The sequence below is a fragment of the Dermacentor andersoni genome, chromosome 5 (assembly GCF_023375885.2).
Source record: "Dermacentor andersoni chromosome 5, qqDerAnde1_hic_scaffold, whole genome shotgun sequence".
NCBI lineage: Eukaryota > Metazoa > Arthropoda > Arachnida > Ixodida > Ixodidae > Dermacentor > Dermacentor andersoni.
In genome coordinates, this window is record NC_092818.1 from 137872504 (window position 1) to 137896525 (window position 24022).

A 24022-nucleotide genomic window follows, 5' to 3' on the forward strand; every position below is an offset into this window, starting at 1 on the left:
TATGAGCCATAATAGCACGATATCATAATGTCAATGTGAGCACCGCATTAGCAGCTCTTGAGTGTGTCTTCCTTCCTTTGTACTCATTCTTTAGCGGGAACTTGATACCCGTTCCACACATCACGTAACCGGACAACTCCACTGTCCTTTTTAATCACAAGTAGAATATAACTTTGCTCTGTTGGGTCCGTCCTCATTTACTCATTTATTTTGTGCTCTTTGTCTCTTATCCTGCAGTCTATCATTTTCTCAACGTCAGTCGTGGCGCGGCCCACAGACTATTCTCAAATTTCTTCGTTGATTTTCATATTTCCACGACACAGGGAGCACCGTCTGAGCTGAGTGATTGTACGTTTTTCTTTACAAAAATAAAATACAAACAAGTGTTGACAGCAGGACGGCCTCTACTCACAGGTCGTACGGAGATCCGTGTAGCGGGGTCGCCGCGAAGTGCTTGAAGTCGTGCCCGGCGGCACATTCCTTGACCATCCCCGCGGAAGTGTAGTCGGGTGGTGGCCTGGCGATCATCAACGCGCGTGCTTCGGGGCCCCTCAAAGTTTCGGCTGGCCCCACCAGGGAATCGAGCGCCACAGTGTGCTGCTGCCCCCTCGGTCCGCCACCGGAACTGGGCAGAGCGCTGATGTTGGCCTCAGGGCTCGCCAGTGGTGCGCCGGCGTCGTAGAGAGGGTATCGGAACGGGCTACCCTGCTGAACGGGCTTGCACGGACGAGGAGAGCCTACTGCGACGAAAGCGGAGTAACGCTCTGATCAAAACAAACATTTATTTGGAACCCGTGCCATACATCCATGTGCGGGTTCCAGGACTCGCATCTTTGTCTAGATGGATACTTAATTGTACCGCTCGCTTAGCTTATTAACAAACCGCCTGTGCTCGCTACAAAGAATGCAAACTTCTAGCATCGAAATGCTTGCAAGTGGCAGTCTGGAAAACGACGGCACGGTTGAAGCTACGGGCTCGCATCAGGTTGCCCACTTTTCCGTTATTTAGCGACTGCTTCTTGCCCGTATAAGGTACTGTGACATCGGTCAGTTCCGCAAATGTTGAAATGAACTTGGCAATTCTTCTCCACCTGCACGCCATAGTGCTTGAGTAAATCCATTCTCCCCACTATCTCATTTCGTTGTCTCGGAAGGCAGTGAAGGCACTTTTGTACTTTCTGATAACGTCTCGTTTGCACGAGCGGCTTCGACTCAAGTACTGTCCATGCACGTCTCTATACCCTCTCTCACTCCCTTTTCTTTCTTCCCCTTCTCCCTTCCCCCAGCGTAGGGTACCCAGCCAGACTCTTCACTGGTTAACATCCCTGCCTTCCTTATATCCTTCTCTCTCCTTCTCTCTCTCTCTCTTGTTAGTGCACTATTTACATCTGGCACAAATGTGGCAGAGGGCGCTTGGTTACAATACTCTGCTTGGCGGCATCAGAAAACTTGAGCACACTCACTCTGTTGCTGTATCCACAGTACAGCTTTTAAGTTTATATTAACGCACTGGCAGAATTTTCGCCTAACTTTTTTGCAACGTCAGTAGGCGTCACTATAATACGCAAGTTTCTACCTAAACATGGTAGCTGCTCAACACGTCACTCTGCAATTTATGGGAAGCAAGTCCACCACTCGATTTACGGGCAATGTGCGCACGGAGTCATTGTTCCTAATCAGGTAGTCTGAATCTAAGAAGAAATGCTTTAAATTTTCTTTTGAAACCGTACATCTGTTTGATTTACCAGGAGAATGCACAAATCTTCCCTAATAATAAACGTGTTAGGTTCGCTCAACATTTTACGAGTCTGATTCTGAACGGCGTGCTGTTGGCGTTTCTGGATGGGAAATGATATAATCACTGCCAATGCCGCCTGTCTAAGTGCCGATGGTGATACGGTGTTAGAGCAATATCTCGCTAACTTGCTGCAGAACCCGCCGCGGTAACTCAGTGGCCATGACATGGCGATGCTGAGTTCCAGGTAGCGGATTCGATCCGGTACGTGGCGGTCGCATTCTGATAGGGACAAAATACAAAAGCGTTGGCGTACCTGTAGATTTACATTCACTTTAAGGAACCCTGGGTGATCAAAAGTAATCCGGAATTCCTCATTACGGCGTGCCTCGTAATCAGATCATGGATTCCGCACGTAGTACTCTAATTTGCCTTGCTGCAGATAATGTCTGCACGTTAGTTATAGCTCACATCTGCTCAATAAAAGTGTATTGGAAGGCTGTACGTAGGAAGACAGCAAAATACCCACGTTTTCCACCGAAATGCAGAATGGTTATTAAATGCAGAAATGTAATATTAACGAAATAAGTAATAACGAAAGTAACTACGAGAAATTGCGGTACCACTGGGGGGAGGAAATCGTATGCTTGATACCGAGTATGTTGTTTGTGGACCTAGCTGCAGTCTTTAATACGTATTAGCGTGCTTGTGATCAAACACATGAACACACCATTGAGCCACTCACGACCATATTCCCGCTGATATGATTACATGAGCGTTAAAAAATATATGAAATGTATGTCCTGTCTGCAGCGATTTATAGAAAGAACACGTGCTGAGGGACAAAATGTCTCATGCCATATTTTGCAATTGGCTATATCTAAGAGGGTAGATGCAGCAGAATTATTATTATCATTATTTTTTTTGCGACCTTCGGTGATTGGTGGCGTGGGTCCATACTGATTGCTGACCGACGTAAAACACAGAAAAAGTGAACAAAAGTTGTCGACAGATTTAACTAATGGGCACGACGCTGAGTACAAAGTCTGCAGATATGCAACTCGACGTAAATATGGCATGCTTTTCTATCTCAAGGTGCACACCTAACTGAAAGTTTTCTCATTTAGCTGCTGTGTCGTTCATCGTGTCTTAGATTTAACAATTACTACAGTTCGGAGCTACGGTCCACTCTTCATACTTGTTATATTTGTAACGCCTTGTAGTAAGTCAGCTATAAATTTTTACAAGCAAACGTCACTTTTCGCACACGCGATCCCGGGGTACGGAAGAAAACAAAGCTCTTCTTTTTTTCTAGTTTCATGGCCGATTTTTCTTTAAAATATAGTTAATTTACATACACCTCACAAGCTTTGATGTAAATGTTGTCACCATGAACATATCTACTTTCAGCTTCATTACCTTACCAGATTCGATGACATTCACATGGCATTAACATGAAACGCATGCAAATTGTGATTACTCACTGCCTCGGTGTATTGAGCTTCGTTTAACGTCGAAATCACTGATCCACATAAGCAAGCAAACGCGATCGCTTGTGGCATGGGAGCCCATAAAGACATTTTCATGAAGCCATTGCGCAGGAACCGTGGCATTGCAGAACTATATAAAACAAGCTTGTCGCAGTCTTCGATGTAACTGCTTGTCTTTTAATTCTTCTGCTTCTCGATTATGTCGACTGGATCTTGTTATTATAGCGAAACTATGGCTTGATTCCGAGAATGACCGACACCTAAGTTGCCAAAAGGTCTGGAGTACAATAAAAACTTATCCAAAATTGTTAGCATACAAAAAAAATAAACCGAAAGCTGCCATCTGACCTGGTCGCCAGCTCAAAGCCACAAGTGAACCAGTGAAGAGCCGCAGTCTAACCACATTTGCTGTACTGCCTCTTATTACTAGACTTTCTTATGACTAGACTATGACTTAGACTTTTTCTGCGATATAACCATTCACTCCTAGTATGAGGTAACTCACCTGTAGGACTGATGTGACATGACGTGAAAACCCCCGGTTGACAGAAGTGGGACTTTATCTGCATGTTTCAAAACAACAAGTTAAATGATGGGTTCAGAGGCCTTGTTTCCACAGTTTGACTCGCTTTCTATGAGAAAGCTGTGATGTCAAGCTTGTCATGGCAATAATTATGCAACTAGAAGAAACTTTAACCAGTCAAACTATTCGCATGCTGGCTTACTCAAAGTAACACTGTAAATACGTAGTGAATAGAACTAAATGTCATAAATTTACACCGTCAGAAAGGTTGCCCTCACAATAATAAAATTGGTGACACGCGTGACTAAAGTAACATGAAGGCAATTTGTAAATGAAGGAATGGGACGTCCGCTTTCTGGTTTCAAGATTCATGTCACAAGCCTAGTTTCATCACAACTTACCGCTTCGTTTGTTGCAATTTTAACGATTCCCGATTTATACTGATTTCCAGTTTTGCGGTGCAATAAACACTACTATTCCTAGCTTTTGTCATAGCGGATTATTGGGCGACCATTCGTGACCAAGACCTAATTTTGTTTCTTGAAAAAGTATAAGGAGCCCTACGAGACGTTTCGTAAGCTGCTTAAATGGCTAATCAGCGCAGGACTAATTATGTGATACAGAGCTTCTTGCATGAAAACCACAAATCGCTAAAGAAAGTTATTTCAATTTAGCAGCACGCTGACGTCGATTCTTGAGTCATGCGTTTTCTCGTCGCTATGCTCCGCGTTGTAGACGCATTATAACGTAAGCAACAAAACTTATGCCAGATAGCAAAATAAGTAATGGCTGCCCTTCAAGAAGGCCGTGCTTCTTAAGCAAAAGAAATATACCAAAAGCTTGAAAAAGAAAACATTAATTCCCTTCTGCGCCTTCACTGACCAACGATAATTTAGTTGTTACCTTCTTTTAAAGCAGTGACTGTTTCTATCTAAGTATCCATAGTAAAACTGATAGTTTCCCGATGTACTACGAGTATTTCTAATTGAATTCTGTCGAGCCAAAAATCTTGTAGGGTTGGGCAGTGGTTACGGTCACAAGCGAGGCTATGTTCGGACACTGCGGCCACATTCCCATGAACGCGAAATGCAAAAATGCTTGTGTGCGGATATTTTATCGGAACTTAGGCATTCACAGGGTGGTCGAAACTAATTCGGAGTTCTCAGCAATGGCGTCCTTCGTGGACCTCACAGGACTTCATAAAACCAGTAATTCAATCAGTGAGCAATCAATCGGTCAACCTGACGAGGTTGTCCTACTTAGAGGAACAGGAGTATCTCGGCACGCAACCTTGCTTACCTCTAGAGCGTCTCGGGAAGAATCCTTGCTCTGGACGCCGTATGATTCCCACATTATCTTTAGATTTTTGACTGATTCTCTTAATTTGTCGGCTTCTAACCTTTAGCAATCTCTTCTGCACCAAATTACGCTCATAAACTGTAAGTATTAACGCTGAGGGATTCGTGATAAACTCATTTCTGTCAAGCGGTCACAGTTCACGGTCACCGGCTTCGGGAACAAATTAACAATCTCTCCAAACTCGAGGGGCCCGAACGGCCAGATTTGAGATGATGGCCCTTCCGAGACACGAGATGACACACGCTGCGATCGCGGCATCCGGCCACGCGCGTCGTCAAAAAAAACGCGTCCCTATTGGTGAACCGAACGAACAGACGGGCCAATCGCGACGCAGCGTGGGACGGCGGAAGCTCTCGGGAGACCGGCCTTCGTTTCGACTTCTGCGTTGATGTTGTTGCGCGGTTGACGGCTCGCTGTGTTGCCTGCCCACTTGTTGTCGTTATTCCTCCGACGTGTTTCGGTTGCTGGTTTCCTTTGCGGAGGCGAGACACCGGTAATGTGCAAGAATGCTGGCTTTCACCTGGGCTGACGTTGTCTGCGCGTTTAGGAATGGTAAACCTTAGTTTTCTGCCATCTCGCCTTCAGTCACGTCACGAAATTACTTTTTATGTGAAAAGACAGAAAGAAACGCTTAGGGATGCTTTGAATGAATGAATGAATGAATGAATGAATGAATGAATGAATGAATGAATGGCAAGAACGATTCTCTTGTGGATGGGCTCATACAAAAATCCTACCTGAAGTTGAGACCTATCCTTAAGGTGTCTCTCTCACCACTGCCGGGCTACTGAGTAGTTTAAACCGATTCTGTGCAAGTCGATTTGCTAATTAAATTGTGAGAAGCTCATTTCGAACAAAAAAAATAATTTAGCGTCATTTCCTACCTAATGAGTGCCCCTGAAAAAAAAAGATAAAGAGTGACGTAATAGGAAGCGACTGCTTGGGCAAGGTACAGTACAAACTATATTGGGATCACGTTTTTCTTTAACAAACGGCGGGAAATGATTATATGAGCACTTTGAGTTCTCGCCCGCCTTTGTCAAAGGAAAAAATGCGGCTGGCAATAGTAGACGAGTTGAAACACGCCGGAGATGGGGAGCAGAACTGTATTCGGGTTCATGAACCTTAAATACGGGTAAATGGCGAATGCAAGCCAAGTTGATGGGAATGTCTCCAACAAACAAAGGTTAGTGCCGACAGCCTTGAGCTCCAACAATTTTACGAATTTATTCACGTCTGCGTTGAAGTGGACATGACTGCAGCTATGCCACTGCACTTAACAAGGTGCGCATGGTTGCACGTGATGTGAACAAAACACCTGCAGTCTGCTATCGTTCACACAAATTTAAGATTTCTTTATTCTTGCAGAAACTTAGGTCGCACAGTTGGGCGTTATTGTAAGCGATTCAAAATAGCAATAATACAAGAAACATAGGAATATCAGGCACAATCAAACTTGCACGTTCAACTGAAGCTTAAATCTTCAAAGGACGAGGAAAACGACATTGACAATGAAAAAAAAAAGAGTTAATTATGTCGATTAGTTGGCCGAGTATTCGTGCATTCTCCACGTTGAAAAGAACTTGTTCGTAGTAAATTACCAACAGCAAAAAATATTTAGCGCTATACCTCTACTATATGTAACTAAGTCGGGTCATGGGTTGTGACAGCAAATTATTCTTCAAGGTGTGCCCAATATTGTTAAATGTGTATTTTAAGCCACTGTAAGCACTACAGCTCAGTCATCTTCATCTAGCCCTGTAAGCTCGCGCATACGGGTAGCAATCACAGTTCCAGTTTAAACACACAAAAATAAAAATACTCAGTGCCCTTCCACTCTCTGAAGAAGGATGACCGGAAAAGCTGTGTATGTGGGCCCCTTAATAGCGAACTGCACCTCCGCCATGGGTCGGCCCGGCATTGCACTATCTCCATAATCGGTCCACGTATGGAGAGTTTTTTTTTTTTTTTTTTTGCTTACCACGCCCACGACACGAAAACTTCCTTGGACGGTACGACGACGACGAAGTGCCTTCTTCTTAGAACGCTTCTATCTGTGTTCTCTGTTTTCCGACGAATTCTTCGGAATTTCCTGGTGCCTTGGCTCCCGGTTTTGTGGCCATGGACGCGGAGCCTTCCAGAGGCCCTCCTGGCCAGAGGTCATCAAGGCCGTCCCTCACGAGGAAGAGAGGAAGCGTGCTCAGTGACACCGAGGACACTGAGCTATACTCAATGTCGGATGAAGACTCATCGGATGATAGCTTCATCACTGTCCGCAGAAAGAGGGCCAAAAGGAGGACTGTCAACGCGAACCCATCAACGCAAGCGAGCACGGCGACTCTGAAGTCAAGGCCTGAACGCTGGCCTCACGCCATCGTGTTCGTACCCGAAGAGCCCTCAAACAACCTCCGACTGCTAAACAGGCAAGAACTATCTCTTTTCTTGGAAGGGGTCGTGCCGAATGAAATTAAGGACATTCGTATAAATGCACGCAAAAATGTCCTCGCAATTGATGTTAACAACGGGAGTGCGCTCGAAAAACTGAAGCAAATTGGTGCTAGGGCGCATCAAAGTGCGTTCATATATCCCGATGGATGACGCATCCACAGCAGGTGTCATTTATGACATCGATGTCGCCATTCCCAATGCGGACTTGCCTATCCTCGTCAAACCAGCAAGTGAGGGTGTTGTCATCACGCGTGTGAGCCGCCTTGGAACATCGCGCTGCGTCAAACTGATCTTCAAAGGACATTGCTTACCAACACACGTCAAAGTCGGTCACTTCCGACACCCTGTTCGGCCCTTCGTACAAAAGCCTCTTCAATGCCATCAGTGCTTTAGGCTGGGACATGTCAAGGGTGTCTGCCCAAACTCGATACTGTGTCCCCGTTGTGCTGAACCTCACGCGGAGGAGACGTGCCGGGCTACTGTCCTAAAGTGCGGCAACTGTAATGGTTCCCATGCTGCCTCGTCTAGGGACTGCCCTCGCATCAAGAAAGAGGTCGCTGTTCTCAAGCAAATGGTTCGGGACAATTCGACACACAGGGAGGCTGCTGCAACGATCCGGCGTCGGCGTCGGCGTCACCGAACCTCCTCAAAAAAGGCAGAACCGCGAAAGGAGGGGGTGGCTTCCATTGTAGCACCCACGTCCTCCAATCAGGCCAAAAAGGGGCTGAACAGCACAAGGGAGTCGCCTGAAAGGAATTTGTCTCAAGAAGAATGGCCTGCGCTTCCGAGCCAGCAATCTCCCACAAAACTACAGATTGTCAAGCCCGCTCGGGAGCCTACTCCTGCCGCTGATGCCACGCCCAAAGCAGATCGTCAAGTCCTTTCAATGCTGCGTCCCCTCATAGATGCCATTCGAGTGATTCTGTCGAACCTTGGAACTACGTCTGCTCAAAATGCACTAAAAGTACTGGACGCCTTAAGCCCAGTGCTTGAATCCCTCGAATAGAGACATGGCCAGCCATCCCCCATCGTTTCGAGAGGAAGTCAAGGCAGCGTCAATCATACAGTGGAACGCAAGAGGACTAAAATCACGCCTTTCGGACTTTCGTCAGTATATATATACTAATTTGTTCCCAGTCATTGTCATATGTGAGCCTAATGTATCGAAACCAGTCAGATTATCGGGATACGAAGCTGTTATATCCGCAACAACTAATGCATGCAGCAAAGTCATCGTTTTTATTCGTCGAGAACTGACCTATGTTCGCCAGCCGATTCCGCCTCATGATAAAAATCAATACGTTTGCCTAACAATTAAAAAGGGCAAACTCATGTTTACACTTGTAGGCGTTTATATATCGCCTTCAAGTATTTTTGATCCCAAACGATTAACGAACATCTTGTCTGTGTGCCCTGCCCCATATGTCATCATCGGAGATTTTAATGCGCACCATATAGCATGGGGAAGCGCAAGAACAAATGCAAGAGGGCAAAGACTTGCAAACTTTGCCTGTAACCACGGCCTTTCACTCCTGAATGACGGCAGCCCAACGTTTATACGAGGCGTGAATTATGGCAGCTGTCTTGACCTAGCTTTCGTCTCCAGCACTTTCACAAGATATGTTAAATGGTTTTCGGATATCGAGACACACGGGAGTGATCATATTCCCACATACCTTGTCATCAAAGGAATGTCCAGTCCCACCCCACGGAACACCATTCGATTAATTGATTGGACCACTTTTACTTCCACCATGGAGGATGCTTGTCGAAAGGGCTTGTCCTCTGGATTAGAGGAAGCAATCAAGTCTGCAATGCTACACGCCACGCGCACGGTCACGGTTTCGTCGAAGCGCACGGAATTGGATATAGAGTTGGAGCGACTTCGTGCACTCCGTCGTCGTGCGGAGCGGCGTTACCGGCGTACAAAATCCATCGAAGACCTTAGGACAGCCAGACGACTACAAAAGAAAATTCAACGTCGCATGGATAGATTGGCATCTCGACGTTGGACAAGATTTTGCCAGTCACTAGACCCCCGAAAGCCACTTTCCCACATCTGGAGAACCATACGTGGTCTACGTTCCCTCCCTGAACAACGCTTCCCATTCAAAGCGCTGGCGCTCTTCCAGGGGCGGCTAGAGGCTGATGTTGCAGAGGACTTTTGTGCAAGGATCGCTGGCCAAGCAACCGGTCCAGGCTTTCCAGCCCCCAGTCGCATCCCTGTTTCACGTGACGGCCGCATGGATCTTCCTTTCATAATGGAGGAACTAGAAGCGGCTCTTGCTCTATGCAGGCGTTCTTCATCCGCGGGACCGGATGGAATATCCTACCGCGCCTTGAACAACCTGAGTGATAGCGCACGGAGAGAACTGTTACATCTCTACAACTTATCTTGGCAGGATGGCATGGTTCCCGAAGAATGGAAGATAAGCCGCTTGGTCCCTCTCCTGAAGCAAGGCAAGTCCCCACTTGAATCCACCTCATACCGCCCAATAGCGCTGGCCAGCTGTGTGGGAAAGATAATGGAAAAGATGATCCTTGCCCGCTTGGAATGGTACCTGGAGCACTACAACATGTTACCGAATTGCATGGCTGGTTTTCGACGAGATCGCTCTTCAGTAGACAGTGTTGTTGATCTCGCTACGTACGTCCAGCTTCAAAAGTCACGCAAAAGACTATCTGCAGCTTTGTTCTTGGATGTCAAGGGGGCATACGATAACGTATCTCACGAGGCTATCCTCGATGCTCTTGAGATGGTTGGCCTAGGTGGTCGAGTTTTCCAATGGATCTCTCATTACCTTTTTATGAGATCGTTCTTTGTCTGTACCGGTGATGGCAAAACGGCACTACACTACACGTACCGAGGTGTTCCTCAAGGCGGTGTACTAAGCCCTACCCTATTCAACCTCACACTCATTGGTCTCGTTGATCATCTGCCAGCAGCGATCAAGATATCTATGTACGCCGACGATATATGTATATGGACCTCAGGTGTGACACGTCCTCAGATACGTGCAAGACTTCAAAAAGCTGCTACTCTAACAGCTATATACCTGCGCAACCAAGGTCTTGAAATCTCTTCAGACAAATGTGCACTGCTGGCGTTCACTCGCAAACCAATGACACCCTACGCCATATCAATAAATGGCCACATAATTTCGTATGAGAAGACTCACAAATTTCTTGGCATAATCATTGATAGAGATCTGTCATGGAGCCCGCACGTGACCTACTTGAAAAAGCGTCTGACAGCAATCTCCCAACTTTTCAAGTTTCTGGGAGGAAAGACTTGGGGAATGTCAGTGCATGCAATGTTGGAATTGTACAGGGCTCTTTTTCTGGGCTTCTTGAGGTACAGTTTGCCCTTACTGACCAACACCTGCCAGACAAATCTTCGTGCTCTACAGGCTATTCAAGCTCGGGCTCTCAGGGTTTGTCTTGGTTTGCCAAAATGCACATCGACAGCAGCGACTATTACGATTGCTCGGGACCAACCTATACAAACACACATTGCGGTAGAGGTGTTGAGAGTGCACATTAGGCACGTTGCCCGTGCCTGTTCCCACCATCTGGCAACACTACCGTCAGAAAGGCCGCAGGCAGCATTTTGTACTACGATTTCGAAGTATTATACCTGCCTCCCATCAGGCTTCACCCCCGCAACTAAGCCATCGATTCCTCCATGGTGTTTGGCTCGACCCGCAGTACACCTCACCGTACCAGGAATCAGGAAAAAATCTGAGCTGTCATCACCTGCTCTTAAACAACTAACTCTGCTCCTTTTGCACGAGAGGTACGCCGAACACGTACATATTTATACTGATGGATCGGCAACTCTCCAGTGTTCCTCTGGAGCCGTGGTCTTCCCAGCGAAAGCCACCACCATCAGTTTCAAGACATGTCACCCAACGACACCGATGGCCGCGGAACTTGCAGCCCTTCGCGCTGCACTTCGTCTCGTGAGCCAAGAACAACCTCGAAGATGGTCAATATTCAGTGACTCGAAGGCTGCACTGCAATCTCTGCTATCGGCCTTGCGGCGCGGACCACACGAACAACTGGTATTTGAGATTAGAGAACTCATTCATACCTTAACTGATAAAGGACACCACGTGACATTTCAGTGGCTTCCAAGTCACTGCGGAGTCATAGGGAACGAACACGCTGATAACGCTGCTCGGTCGGCTCTTCAAGGGGACGAAGAGGAGCCGATACCGTTATCAAGGACAGATGCCGCTCGAAAACTTCGATTGATCAGCCGTGACATCACGTTCTCCTTGTGGAACGCTGGAAGTTTTCACGACTACCGACTCCACAATCTTGACTCCTCTCTACGCCTTTGTATTCCACCTGGACTCTGCCGTCGCGAAGCTACCCTGCTTTGTCGACTATGGCTAGGGGTGGCTTTCACCAAGTCTTTCGCTTACCGAATTGGATGGGCCGACGACGCCTCGTGTGAGGACTGTGGTGACGAGGAGACTTTTCAACACCTTCTTTGTGACTGTCCTCGATATAATTTACAGAGACAATCACTCGCAACCGCGATAGCGCGCTTTGACCAAAGACCTCTCACAGAGGAACTTATTTTAAAATACCGCCATCATAAGCCTTCGCAGCAGAGGGCGACGAGTGCACTGTTGCGGTTCTTGAGGGCGACAGAATTGGACAGGCGGCTGTAGCCTGAACAGGTGTTGACAGTGCTTCAAGTGTCACTGTGCTGTGCGATGACAGTATTCAGTGACAGTGACCGACTGTGATTGTGTGTCTATTCTCCTTCCTTTCCTTATCTCTACTTTTTTACCACTTTACCTCCCCCTCCCCTCTCTCCCCAGCGTAGGGTAGCCAACCGGACCTTTTCTCTGGTTAACCTCCCTGCCTTTCCCCTTTCCTTTCTCTCTCTCTCTCTCTCTCCTTGGACGGTAGAGGTATACAGCTTCGCTGTAAAAAATCACTCCCATACTACCACCTTGGTCAGCAAGGACTGTCACCGCAAGTGCGGACCAGAGTGCGAAGGATACAAATAAAGGAGTACAAGTTTTTCTTGCTTCAGGGCCTTGAAAAAGCTCTTTAATTGCTCAATGAAGGAAGTTGCATTGAATGGTCAAACAAACGTTAGTGTTCGCATATTCTTGAAATCTGGCTTCTCTGCTATAAATACGTCTATGAGGGAAAGCACCTTTTCAGACTGAAGGACCCCTACAAGGAACGAGCTTGGTCGTTGGCGACAATATATATATATATATATATATATATATATATATATATATATATATATATATATAACGCATGTGATAACCGTTGGAGATAATCTAGCAGTAGCTTAGCAACAGCGAACAGCACGAGCTCTGTCGCGCAGAAACCGTACAGGTTGTCATCGAGCTGCGGCCAAAAACACCAGGCAGGTCTGCTTCATTACGTTCAACCCGGGTGTGAAGTGGAGCCGTCCTGGCGATTAAGGGAGCAGATAAGATGAGAAGGTCATAATATTGTTGCAGGCAGCTAAACGTGCACTGTCTCGCGACCCCGACCACGAAGGTCCCGGGATGGTGTGATGGGCTCGTCGATAAAATTCACAAGTCAGGTGGCGGCGATGATACGGTACGAAACGCGGTACTGTGCAAGCAGTTTAGAAGAAAGGCCAGGTGTTTGAGGCGGTATCCCAAGCCAAACAAGGGAAACGGCAGGGAAGGTAGGCGTGGCCTGATAACTGTTACGTCGTCTTTTCTTTGAATTCTGGGATTTTACGTGCCAAAACCATGCTTTGATTATGGGGCACGCCATAGTCGGGGACGCCGGATTAATTTCGACCAACCGGGGATCTTTAACGTGTCCCCAATGCACGGGATACGGGTGTTCTTGCATTTCGCCCCCATCGAAATGCGGCCGCGCGCGGTGGCCGCTATTTGATCCCGCGATTTGAGCAGCGCAACACCATTGCGGTTAAGCCATCGCGGCGGGTGTCATGTCTTCTGACGTCCCCGATCCTCCTTGGTCAGCGAACGAGCCAGCTGGAGACAATCCCCAGCGTATCGGATCGTCGTCGTCGTCGTCGAGCGGGCACCGAAAGAAACCAGCTTGGGTCACTTGGTATGTGGCACTGGCTACGTGCTGTTCCTCAATGCACCTTTGACGCACACATTTTGGCGTTGGCAATGCGGTATGTCACTACATTGCTTCTACGCTGATTGCACTAACGTTGAAATTGACCATGAGATGGGTTCTGGCGAAATTTCATGCGAGTAGTATTCTCGGGACACTTCACGCACTTTCCAGGGTCTCACTGTCTGCCTATCTGTGGCTCTAAACGTTTTCCCGCCGACTTGGCTCACTGGGTAGTCCATGGTTTAATGGTTAGAAAAACGGGCTACTGTTCTGAGGGAGCCGCGTTCGAAACCAATCGTCGGGCCACTTGGGTAATGAGTATTACTCAATAGGTATCTGCCGCTCATCAATTAACTCGCTTCACGCCATTTTATTTTACTGCGCATGCGCCACTGTTTATGTGCGGCTCCTCAACGAAACTCTATTACAGTTACTTTGGTCAATGGGTATGTTAAACTAGGTATGTTCCACACTCCGATGAACTTGTTTGATGTTAACTTCGATCACTGAGTACGTACAACTGGGCATGTGCCTCACTTCAATGAACCTCTTTAACACCAATTTCTGTCGCTGGGTAGGTGTGACTGGGTATGTGTCACAATATATGTGCTGCTTTCAATACACACGTTTGGCGCCAACTTGTGTCGCTACGTAAGTGCCATTGAATACATATGCCGATGTTCAATGGCAAAAGAAAATAATTTGAATTTCTGCCGTACTGGGTGTATTCGAACTCACGTCATATATGTTCACACAGTCTGGTCTGTTCATACATTTCTACACGTGCCTCCTGGGATCTTCGATACAGCTACGCAAGGCGGCGCAACATGTCCAGAGGGGAGCGCGAGAGAGGAGCTCGGCTGCATACACGCCTCATACATGACAACAATGCTAATCGCATTGACATCGGCATTTATCGCGAGGTGGGTTCTGCTGGATTTCTGACGTCGCACCATCCTCGGTATCGGCCCACGAAAATGACCAGATACTCGTTACGGAAAACTGGCTTGAACTTGTCACGCAATAAAAGCCGACTAAGGCTCTCGATCTTGCCCTTCTTAAACACCGTCGGAAGAGTAGGCAAATACAGAAAAATAAGAATAGAGAAAGGCTATTTGATTTCTGAATCAAACTATAGGTGGCCGAAGAAGCTGAGGCTGGCGAGGCCGTCACGAACAATGAAAGTAATTGCCAAGAGGCGTGAGTAGATCGTGGTTGGCGATGGTCCCAGTCTGCGCGACAAGCGTGGTCACAGCGTTTCTTGTTCGATTCGAAAGCACTTCCGCTTGCACTTCCTGTGGCGGCGCCTTACCTATAAGTGGGTGCGTTAAACGCTTTGCTGTTGATGAAGGGCTTTCTCACGAAGAATCAATTACGTCTTGTCGCGAAACACCGCTAAGCCAGGTGTCTCATCTGCGGCTTATAAATGAGAAATCGAAAATGAAACTGCAAGGTTTTTCTAGCTCCCGCGTGATCAGAGCCGACCGCAAACGGTGCATTTGAAAGTCGAGAAAGGTGTACCGTTTTTGTGCGTTCGTACGTTTGTGTATGTGATTAGGGGGGGGGGGGGGATGTGAACGAACGTTTCAATTGTCTCGAGCCGCGAGTTCACGCGAGCCATTGAAAACCAAATAATTGTTCACACTTTCCATGTCTGCGTCTTTAAACGCTTTGCATTAATGCTCAGGCTTCGGCTAAATAGTATACATGTTTATAGAGCTCCGAACAAGAGATATGTATCTGTATCATTGTTTATTTGCGATATTGTGTGCATTAAAATTAAGCGTCTTGAAGCGCGTTCTTACATTTGTGTACGGCAGTGTACGTTTCAATAGATATAAGGCGCGAGCTGCTACGAACGGAGAGTGCGTTCTGCCTGAAGCCACGCCAATCCTAGACAGTGACAATGGCAAGCCGCCTGTGTTTTCCCATAAACTAGGCCTTCTGCCATCGATATCGAGAACCAATCGCAAGAAGACAGCCAAGATGGCTCTTGAATTATCATGTCGAGGAGAGCTGAAGGGTATAGAAAGTGTATGTATGCAATACCATGGACTTCCCTCGAACGGCTGACCATTCATCCCGGAGTGGGTATATTAGGGTTCCACCATGTCGGGCGATATGTATAGTCTCGATATGCATAGACCTCGAGAAAAACCGCTTATGCGGCAATAACATCGGCATGAAGTGGCACACTTAAAACACAAGTATAGCCAATAGTTTCACTGTAACAGTTATCTAAATCCCCCTTATCTAGTTTAGGGAGATGGTAGGTTGTGGGCTAGCAATTAAATTTGTCTCCCCATTCCCTCTTTTTGTTTAAAGCGAAGTTTTTTCTGCCTTTCTCCCCTGGGTTCGACGAGGGTCGGCTTGTCGCTTTGATGGCTCAGAGGGGGTTTCAGGCATAGCGTTTCCTACTAAAATTTTTAGAGGGAACTATGGCGCTGCGATAGTTCAGTTGCCACATATCTTTGTGCTTGTGGCTTCACAAGTTCTTGTATCTTTATTCACTGAGCTTCATCAGCTACCTTTATTGGCCTAAATTTCGAAGCAATTTTACATTTCTAAGCACAGAAGGCAATAAGACTCTACGCACAAGCATATTCATTGCGAATTGCTGCAGTTATAACGCAATATTTTGTTGCAATAGAAACATTCAAACCCGTTTAAAGCCATACGGACAAAGTTTAAGCAAATCATTGTGCTAATCATCATTCCCTTGTTATAGGTGAACCGCCATGCTCGCAGTGCTAGCGTCAGAGTTCCCTCTAGTAATCTTTGTAGAAAATTCCATGGCTTCGACCCTCGCACTGGAGAAGCGTAGGCACGGACGACCCGCCGTGGTTGCTTAGAGGCTATGGCGTTGGGCTGCTGAGCACGAGGTAGCGGGATCGAATCCCGGCCACGGCGGCCGCATTTCGATGGGGACGAAATGCGAAAACACCCGTGTACTTAGATTTGGGTGCGTGTTAAAGAATCCCAGATGATCGAAATTAATCCGGAGTCCCCCACTACTGCGTGCCTCATAATCAGATCGTGGTTCTGGCACATAAAACCCTATATTGTTTTTTGTAGGCACGGACGAAAATAGCTACGTGTTAGCTAAAGGATATAGCTTAGTAATAGAGAAATTGCAGAGCCTGACGGGGGAATTTGAACCACGGACCCCGCAGCGCAGCAACTAGATGCCGTAACCATTATAGGCCACATACGCTCCCCCCCCGCCTTTGATATAGCATTTATTGCAAATATAAACACGTACGTCCATTAAGTATATACACAGTGGCCAAAACAGTCATAGCCGTGTGTACAAGCACAAAACAAACATTTCACAAGGCTAGTCATAAAGCTGCGCGACATTAGGCGTGTGCAGCACGATGGAATAACAACTTTGCCAGCCCTTCCCTCGAGCAAGCCACGGCTTTGAGATGCACGTGGCGTGCTCTGCGTCAAATAGCAACAATTTCCTTATAAATGTGAGCGAGCTTCGGTTTCCCGCATCCTTGCCTTGTGGGCGCTAGCGCTTTTAGACGCTATGCGCACGTGACATATTGCACCGCCTTCGAAATCGACCCACGTTGGTAGTATAGGAAGGAAGCACTTGTCGTTGCGTGTAGGGTATAGCAGTAAACTGTCACTTGTACACTGTTCTGCTTTCTGCAGTCTAGTGTTTATCACCGAGTTGTCACTGTTATCAAGCTATCGCTCAGCGCAAGACGCACCTACTGTATTCGAAATTTCTTTAATGCTTTCGTTTATTGGGTAGAGAGTCTTATCGTAAAATCAAATTGCGCAGGCTAAGCGAACTATCTTGCACATTCTAAAATGTACGCGTAAACGACGTGCTAGCTTAGTGGCTATGGTGTTGCGATGCTGTCCTCGAGGTAGCGGGTTGGAAGCTAGCCACGGCGGCCGCTTACCGATGGGAGCGGAATGGTAAAAACACTCGTGTTCGTAAAGATTTGGGTGCGTGTTAAAGAATCCCAGGTGATCAAAATTAATCCGGAGTCATCCACTATGGCGTGCCTCATAATTATCGTGGTTCTTTCACAGAACACCCAAGAAATTATTTATATTTTAATGTGCGTATAAGCACCAGTGACCACTCTACAATGTGTGATGATGCATATATACATATAAGATGGATGGCATGTCAGTTCAGATTCTGGCGATTATGTTGATTTTGCTTATCTTGCTAGGCACAACTTCGCCTAATAAAGAGTTCAATTCTTAACCAACAGTGTCGGCAGTGTCTGGTTCTTCGCCATTACTGGAAGAGTGTTGCGAAAGTCTTCGGTCATTTTTCCAAGCGAGAAAGGAGTACGCATCCAAGCATTGATGCACTCATTTCTGTCCCTCAAGAAATACACACCTGATCACGTGCTAAAGAACGTAATTTTTCCACCATATTGACATGAGCAGGTTTAACATCGCGGAAGTCTTCACTTCTACCCGGGCAAGAGCGCCTCACATCACTTTCTCGGCCCCTCGATAAAAGAGGATAATTTTGTTTTGGATCCACGCAGAGAGGTCAAGTTCGAATTGAACTGCAAAGTGCCAAGGGTACGCGGTCAGCACAAAAAATAAAAATAAAAGTAAGAAAACGGGTGAATTATTCTAGTGCTTCTGCAGATCAGTACTATAGGCGAGTCACGTTCATTTCCTATATCGACGATTTGAGACGTTCTCTCGAGTGCCGCTTTGCAAGCCGCCTGACAATAATTCAGAGCTTACCATTTGTCCTACCAAGGCACGTCGCCAAGGGTAAACTTAAGTATGGGCGGCCCGCTTGTGAATTTTACGTCAGAAATATAAGATAGGCACATATCCCTGTGCTAAAACGTGAGTGGGAGATCTGGAAAGCACAATAGGAGGCCATGATGGACGCTTTAGTTGGATCCGACAGAGACCTGTTCCCAAAAGTTCATCTACACTCCTCAATTTATCGACAAAGCTCGGCACTGAATATAGTAAATACACACTTGGGAAACATGACAGCTAAAGAGCGGCTTAATCAGCAGGGTCCCAGTGTAGTGTTATGGGTTAATTTCTGTTCTGACCAAGCACGGGTGTGCACGGACCCTATGACGTCACTGGTTAAAAGGGATAAAAAGCGACTGCCTAATAAACACGGGGGCTTTTTTGGGTACGTGGCTACAACGCAGTGGCGTCAGTCTTTCGCTTGCGCCACCGCTCTACAGGAGCGGACACGACATGGTGTCCGAAGTGGAATCGACCTCCCCTTCCTAGTTGTTATTGCGGCGCTCACCCTGCGTTCGGTCGGCGCCATGACGATCTCGCCAACCGCAACCATCCAGCCAGCGACGCCGTTCAATTTCGACCGGACTGCCGATTGGCCAGAATGGATTATGTCATTCGATGACTACCGCTACACATCGGGGCCCTACGACAGAACGGAGGAAGCCCAGGTGAGAACGGTTTCGTACACCATGGGCACGCAGGCCAGAAAATTTTTTCAGACGTTCGGCCTTACCGAAATCGAGTCTCGAGGCTACGAGATGGCGAAGAAAAAGACGGCGAAGCCCATTTTGTGGCCACGAAGGATATACTCGTAGTCTATGTTTGTGCGAACTTCCATCGCCGGAAGCAAGAGCCCGGAGAAAGTGGGGACAACTTTGTGACTATCCTGCATGAACTTGTCGACCGCTGTGAATTGGCACACTTCCGAGAGCGAATGATCCGCCATAGATTTGTTGTCGACCTCGAAGACACACAGTTATCGGAAGAGCTTCAGGTGGATGCTACCCTTACGCTAACGGCTTCTCTGGCGAAGGCCAGAATCAAGGAAACGGTTCAGCGGCAGCAACTGGAACTCCGGGCCGTCAGCAACGAGGCGACAACCAATGAACTTGATGCGGGCCAACGAACATCGAGGAAACCGTCCAGCAACTGGGAGGGTGGCACCACAGAACAGCAACTCCAGTCACTCCAGCGGTATTCGCAGGGGCAGCGGCGACTGCAAGGGTGCCCGATCTGCGGATGTTCGAGCCACCCGAGAGCTCTGTGCCCTGCACGTCCAGCACCGCGCTGTGGAATCAAACGACATTTCACCGTGGTATTTCACAAGAGAGTGACAGTGGGCACGGCGGACCATCGACGAGCATGTCGCTTAACAGGTGATTCTTCTGCTTCGTGCAGGTGCTTGTTCTTGGCCTGTCCGGAACGGATTGCATTTTTACACCGGCAAGCCAGCAAAATTTGTCGGAACCTACCAAGTGTATTCACGACACAGCTGCTTCATCGGAGCCATATCGTCTGTCTCTTGACGTCATGCTGACATTCACCATGGAAGCTTCAACTCAAGCGCCACCTGCATATTGTGTGACGTCAACGCATAGACTCATAAAGGAACAGCTGCAACCGTACACTTGCAGTGGGCACTGCGGACCATCGACAGGCATGTGGCTTAACAGACCATTCTTCTGCTTCGTGCAGGTTAGTTATTACTCCACTTCAATAAGGGTGATTAACACTGTCTTGTGGTCTTCCCGTGCCCCTGGCGATATGCTATTGTTGCATATAACATGCTCTGCGCAGTTCTACTTCTACTGTGCGGATATGTTGAATTAACTTCAGCAAAATAAACTGGCTAAATATGTATCGGGGCTTAGAACGCAGCAAGCAAATCTAGAAAGGCTGTTTGCCGATTAGAGTACTCGTTTTTCTGCGTTAGAAAAACGCGCCGCACGAGTGGATGATCTTGAACGCACTGTTAAATCCCTCGAAGCCAAAATAGTTCTTCTGGAAGATAGAAGTAGGCGTTCAAATCTGGTAGTCTTCGGTGTTCGCGAAAACGCCGTGGTAACTGATGCTGTGCTTAAGGATCGTGAATTTTCTCAGAAGCTTAACGTGCCCGGCCACTCGATCGGAAGAATTCATCGCCTAGGTAAACTAGGCCAGGAGAGGCCAGTCATTCTTTTCCTACATGATTACAATGAGAAGGAACAAATTTTAAATTGTGCCCACAAGTTATAGGGCATGAAAATTTACATCCAAAATGATTATTCAGGGGATACTATCAGGAATCGAAAGCTGCTGAGGGATTGTGCGAAAGCGGAAAGAAAATAAAGGAAAGAAAGTCAGCTTGATAAGCGACAAACTGCGCATAAACAACGATTTGTTCAGATGGGACGAAGCCACGAACACAAGAATTCAAATTCATGAAGACCGCAACATCTTGAACGATGATTGACTTCGTTCCACTGACGCCAAAGAACTGTGAATCCTAAATATCAACGCCCGCAGTGTTCTGAACAAGAGTGATCAACTTGATGTGATTATTGTTGGACACAACCTGCACATCGTCGTAATCACTGAAACTTGAGACGTGGCGGCATCGCGGAATTGAAGATAAGGATGTCTTTCCACCAAATTACCGGGCCTTTCGTAGTGACAGACCTACGAGAGGCGGCGGTGTAGCGGTTTTAGTAAAAGAAACTATTCCAGCAATTCTCTTATTTCAAGCTGATAGCATCGAGACCATCTCTTTAATACTTTCCTTGCGGAACACATCTATGTTACTATTTGCTGTATATCGTGCATCTGATTCGGCTGCACAATTCCTACATAATCTACATGAACACATAGTGTCATTTACACATGAATAAAAATTTTATCGGTGATTTTAATCTCCCAGGAATTGATTGGGTACATGGCTCCTTCAGTTTCGTAATGAATTCACATGTTAATTCCTTGCGGGACATTATCTTAAAGCACAACCTACAGCAAATCGTGACACAACCGACACGAACTTGTGCCGCATCGGCCACAATACTTGATCTTGTCTTTGTAAGTCGGTCCCTCGAACAGTTCTGTTTCCGTTGAAAAATGAATTTCTGATCATGAGCGCGTCTATTTCTTGCCCCCTTGAACTAACCTGAACTAATCAATGCAACGTTGCTGCTTTCAGAGATTTCTCGCATTTCTCGCTATTTGGACTTTCATCTTAGCAGCTTCAAGTGACATGACACCGTTAAGCTTTAACGACTTTAAAAACATTTGTGCCTATTGCATTAATAACTTTGTCCCTAACAAAACTAAAGAAAACGTCAAAAGCTACTCCCTGGATGACGCGCGAAATCTTGCACATTAAAACGAACGTCAAGTGCTTAAGACGACAAGGTAATTCTCGTGCCAAAGTTGCTACCTTTCAAACAAAATTAAACCAAGCAGTCAGCAATTCCAAACTACACTCCTTTCAGCATATGTTGGCGAAGTTTATTCGGACTGCTCCTAACAAGTTCTGGGGCTTCCTTAGCAGAAAACGCAAATCACTCGACCAGATTTGGCACGACGGTAATCTTATCATCGAGAAACAGGAAATTGCAGAACGGTTCAACAGGTACTTTAACAGTATTTCTCTGACCTCGTCAGAACTCCCTCTTTCTGACCGCATCACGCGTAATGATAAAAATGATATAGTTTCAATGTCTGGCGTTTTTTCTGTGCTTTTAAATATAAAAACGAAGTCGACTTCTGGGCCAGACCACATACCCGATTCTTTTCTTCATAGATACGCTGAATAGTTATTCCAGTTCTTTGTTATAATATTTCACGTATCTTTGCCTTCAGCTGTGCTTCCTAGAGACTGGCTCACTGCCCGTGCTATTCCAGTACTAAAAAATTAAGGATGATTCCACACTAATTGCAAAATATCGTCCCATATCACTCATCTCCTGTTGTTGCAAACTTTTAGAGCATATAATAGCTAATTAAATTAACAAGTTTCTTGGAGACAGACGTCTTGTCACCCCTGCAGCACGGCTTCCGAAATGGCTTTTCTAGTGTAACGCAATTAACTACTGGCATTCATGATTTCTCTAGCCTACTGGGCAAATCTGGACAAATTGACGTCATATTGTTGAATTAAAAAAACAACAACAACATTTGGCCTCGTTACACACTCAAAGCTAATAAGAAACTTGAGCTGCTCAATTTACTCGCGTATATTATAAATTGGATTGCTGCTTACCTTACTAATCACAGGCAATTCGTTGTTATTGATACTTACTATTCTAGTGAACTTCCCGTAACTTCGAACGTTCTTCAGGGTAGTGCTTTAGGGCCGTTTTTATTTAGCATATATGTTAATCACATCGTTGACACTGTTACTCCGCCTGTAAAAATTAAATTGTTTGCCGACGAATGTTAGCTCTTTACCGAAATTACTTGTCGTCAAGACCAAACCACATTACATTCCAGCCTTCAAAACATTCAATCTTGGTGCGCTAGTTGGAATATGGAACTTAATACAAGTAAAACAGTTTTCATGAAAGTTATGAAAAAATTTAATAAGCTATCATTTGCCTATAGCCTTGCACCTCAGTCACTTACAGAGGTTAGTGAATACAAATACCTAGGCGTTACATTAACCAATAACCTTTGCTGCAACTCCCACATTTGTTACTTATGCGACTCTGCTTTCCAAAAACTTTGCCTGCTCAGACACAAGTTAAAACATGCTTCCGCTGAAACTCGTTTAATTGCTTATACGTTCCTTGTTCGTCCTAAACTGGAATATGCAGCTGCGATATGGGATCCTTATACTAAAAATGACATTGATGCCCTAGAAATGTTTCAGCGTAGAGCAGTAAGGTTTATCTTTTCGAAATATCGCTGAAGGGACTCCCCAAGCCCGCTAATTATTGAACATAATATTCAAACGTTGCAATTAGGAAGAAAAATCTAGACTTAAATTTCTTTTTTTTTACTTACTAAAGGCAAATAGTTTCTTTCTCCCCAGCCTTACCTACATTCACTAATGGCCCGCAGAACAAGACATCGTCAATCTGCGTCACTAACACAGTGACAGAACTAACGTTTTCATATATTCTTTTTTTATTCGCACAATAACAGAGTGGAACAGTCTGCCCATTGAACAACTGACCAGCACTGACTCGATTGAACATATATCTAACTAAATTGACTGAGTTTTTTTATGCTTAATTAACCTGTTGTGGAACCTGCTGCCTAATGAACATGTTATTGTTATTGTTGCTGTTGTTTTTCTAGTTTATTAATGATTTGTACTTTTGCACTACTGAAGCTGTGTTGCATAAAATGATTTTGTTGTTTTGCTTCTTTAATGTAACATTTTACTTTTCTAACGTGCTTGTCGCAATATATTTGTGTTGTACTTCGATTCTACATGTTCTGCTTTATTGTATATGTACTTTACCCCCTCCTGCTTGGGCCTTCCAAGTCCTGCAGTATTTCATAAATAAATATAAATAAAATAAAATGAGCCGAAAACAACTAGGTGGCGTGTCTATGCTAGAAGGCGACGGACAAAACTTTTTTGTCGGGATACTCAACGGCTCAAATGCCAGATACGCAGAAGTT

General features: G+C 46.0%; 1 protein-coding gene and 1 long non-coding RNA gene across 2 annotated transcripts in view; one reads left to right on the forward strand and one right to left on the reverse strand.

Annotated features, from left to right (window-relative positions):
* Positions 1–5101, reverse strand: part of LOC126531245 (uncharacterized) — a 48743-nt gene extending 43642 nt beyond the window's left edge. The window contains exons 1-3 of the mRNA XM_050178695.2: positions 5048–5101; positions 3731–3788; positions 413–740 (exon numbers count right to left, since the gene is read on the reverse strand). Coding sequence (XP_050034652.2) covers positions 413–740; positions 3731–3788; positions 5048–5101 — 440 coding nt within the window. The remainder of the gene's footprint in view (positions 1–412; positions 741–3730; positions 3789–5047) is intronic.
* Positions 1–24022, forward strand: part of LOC140218602 (uncharacterized) — a 78798-nt gene that overhangs the window by 51804 nt on the left and 2972 nt on the right. The window lies entirely within an intron of this gene.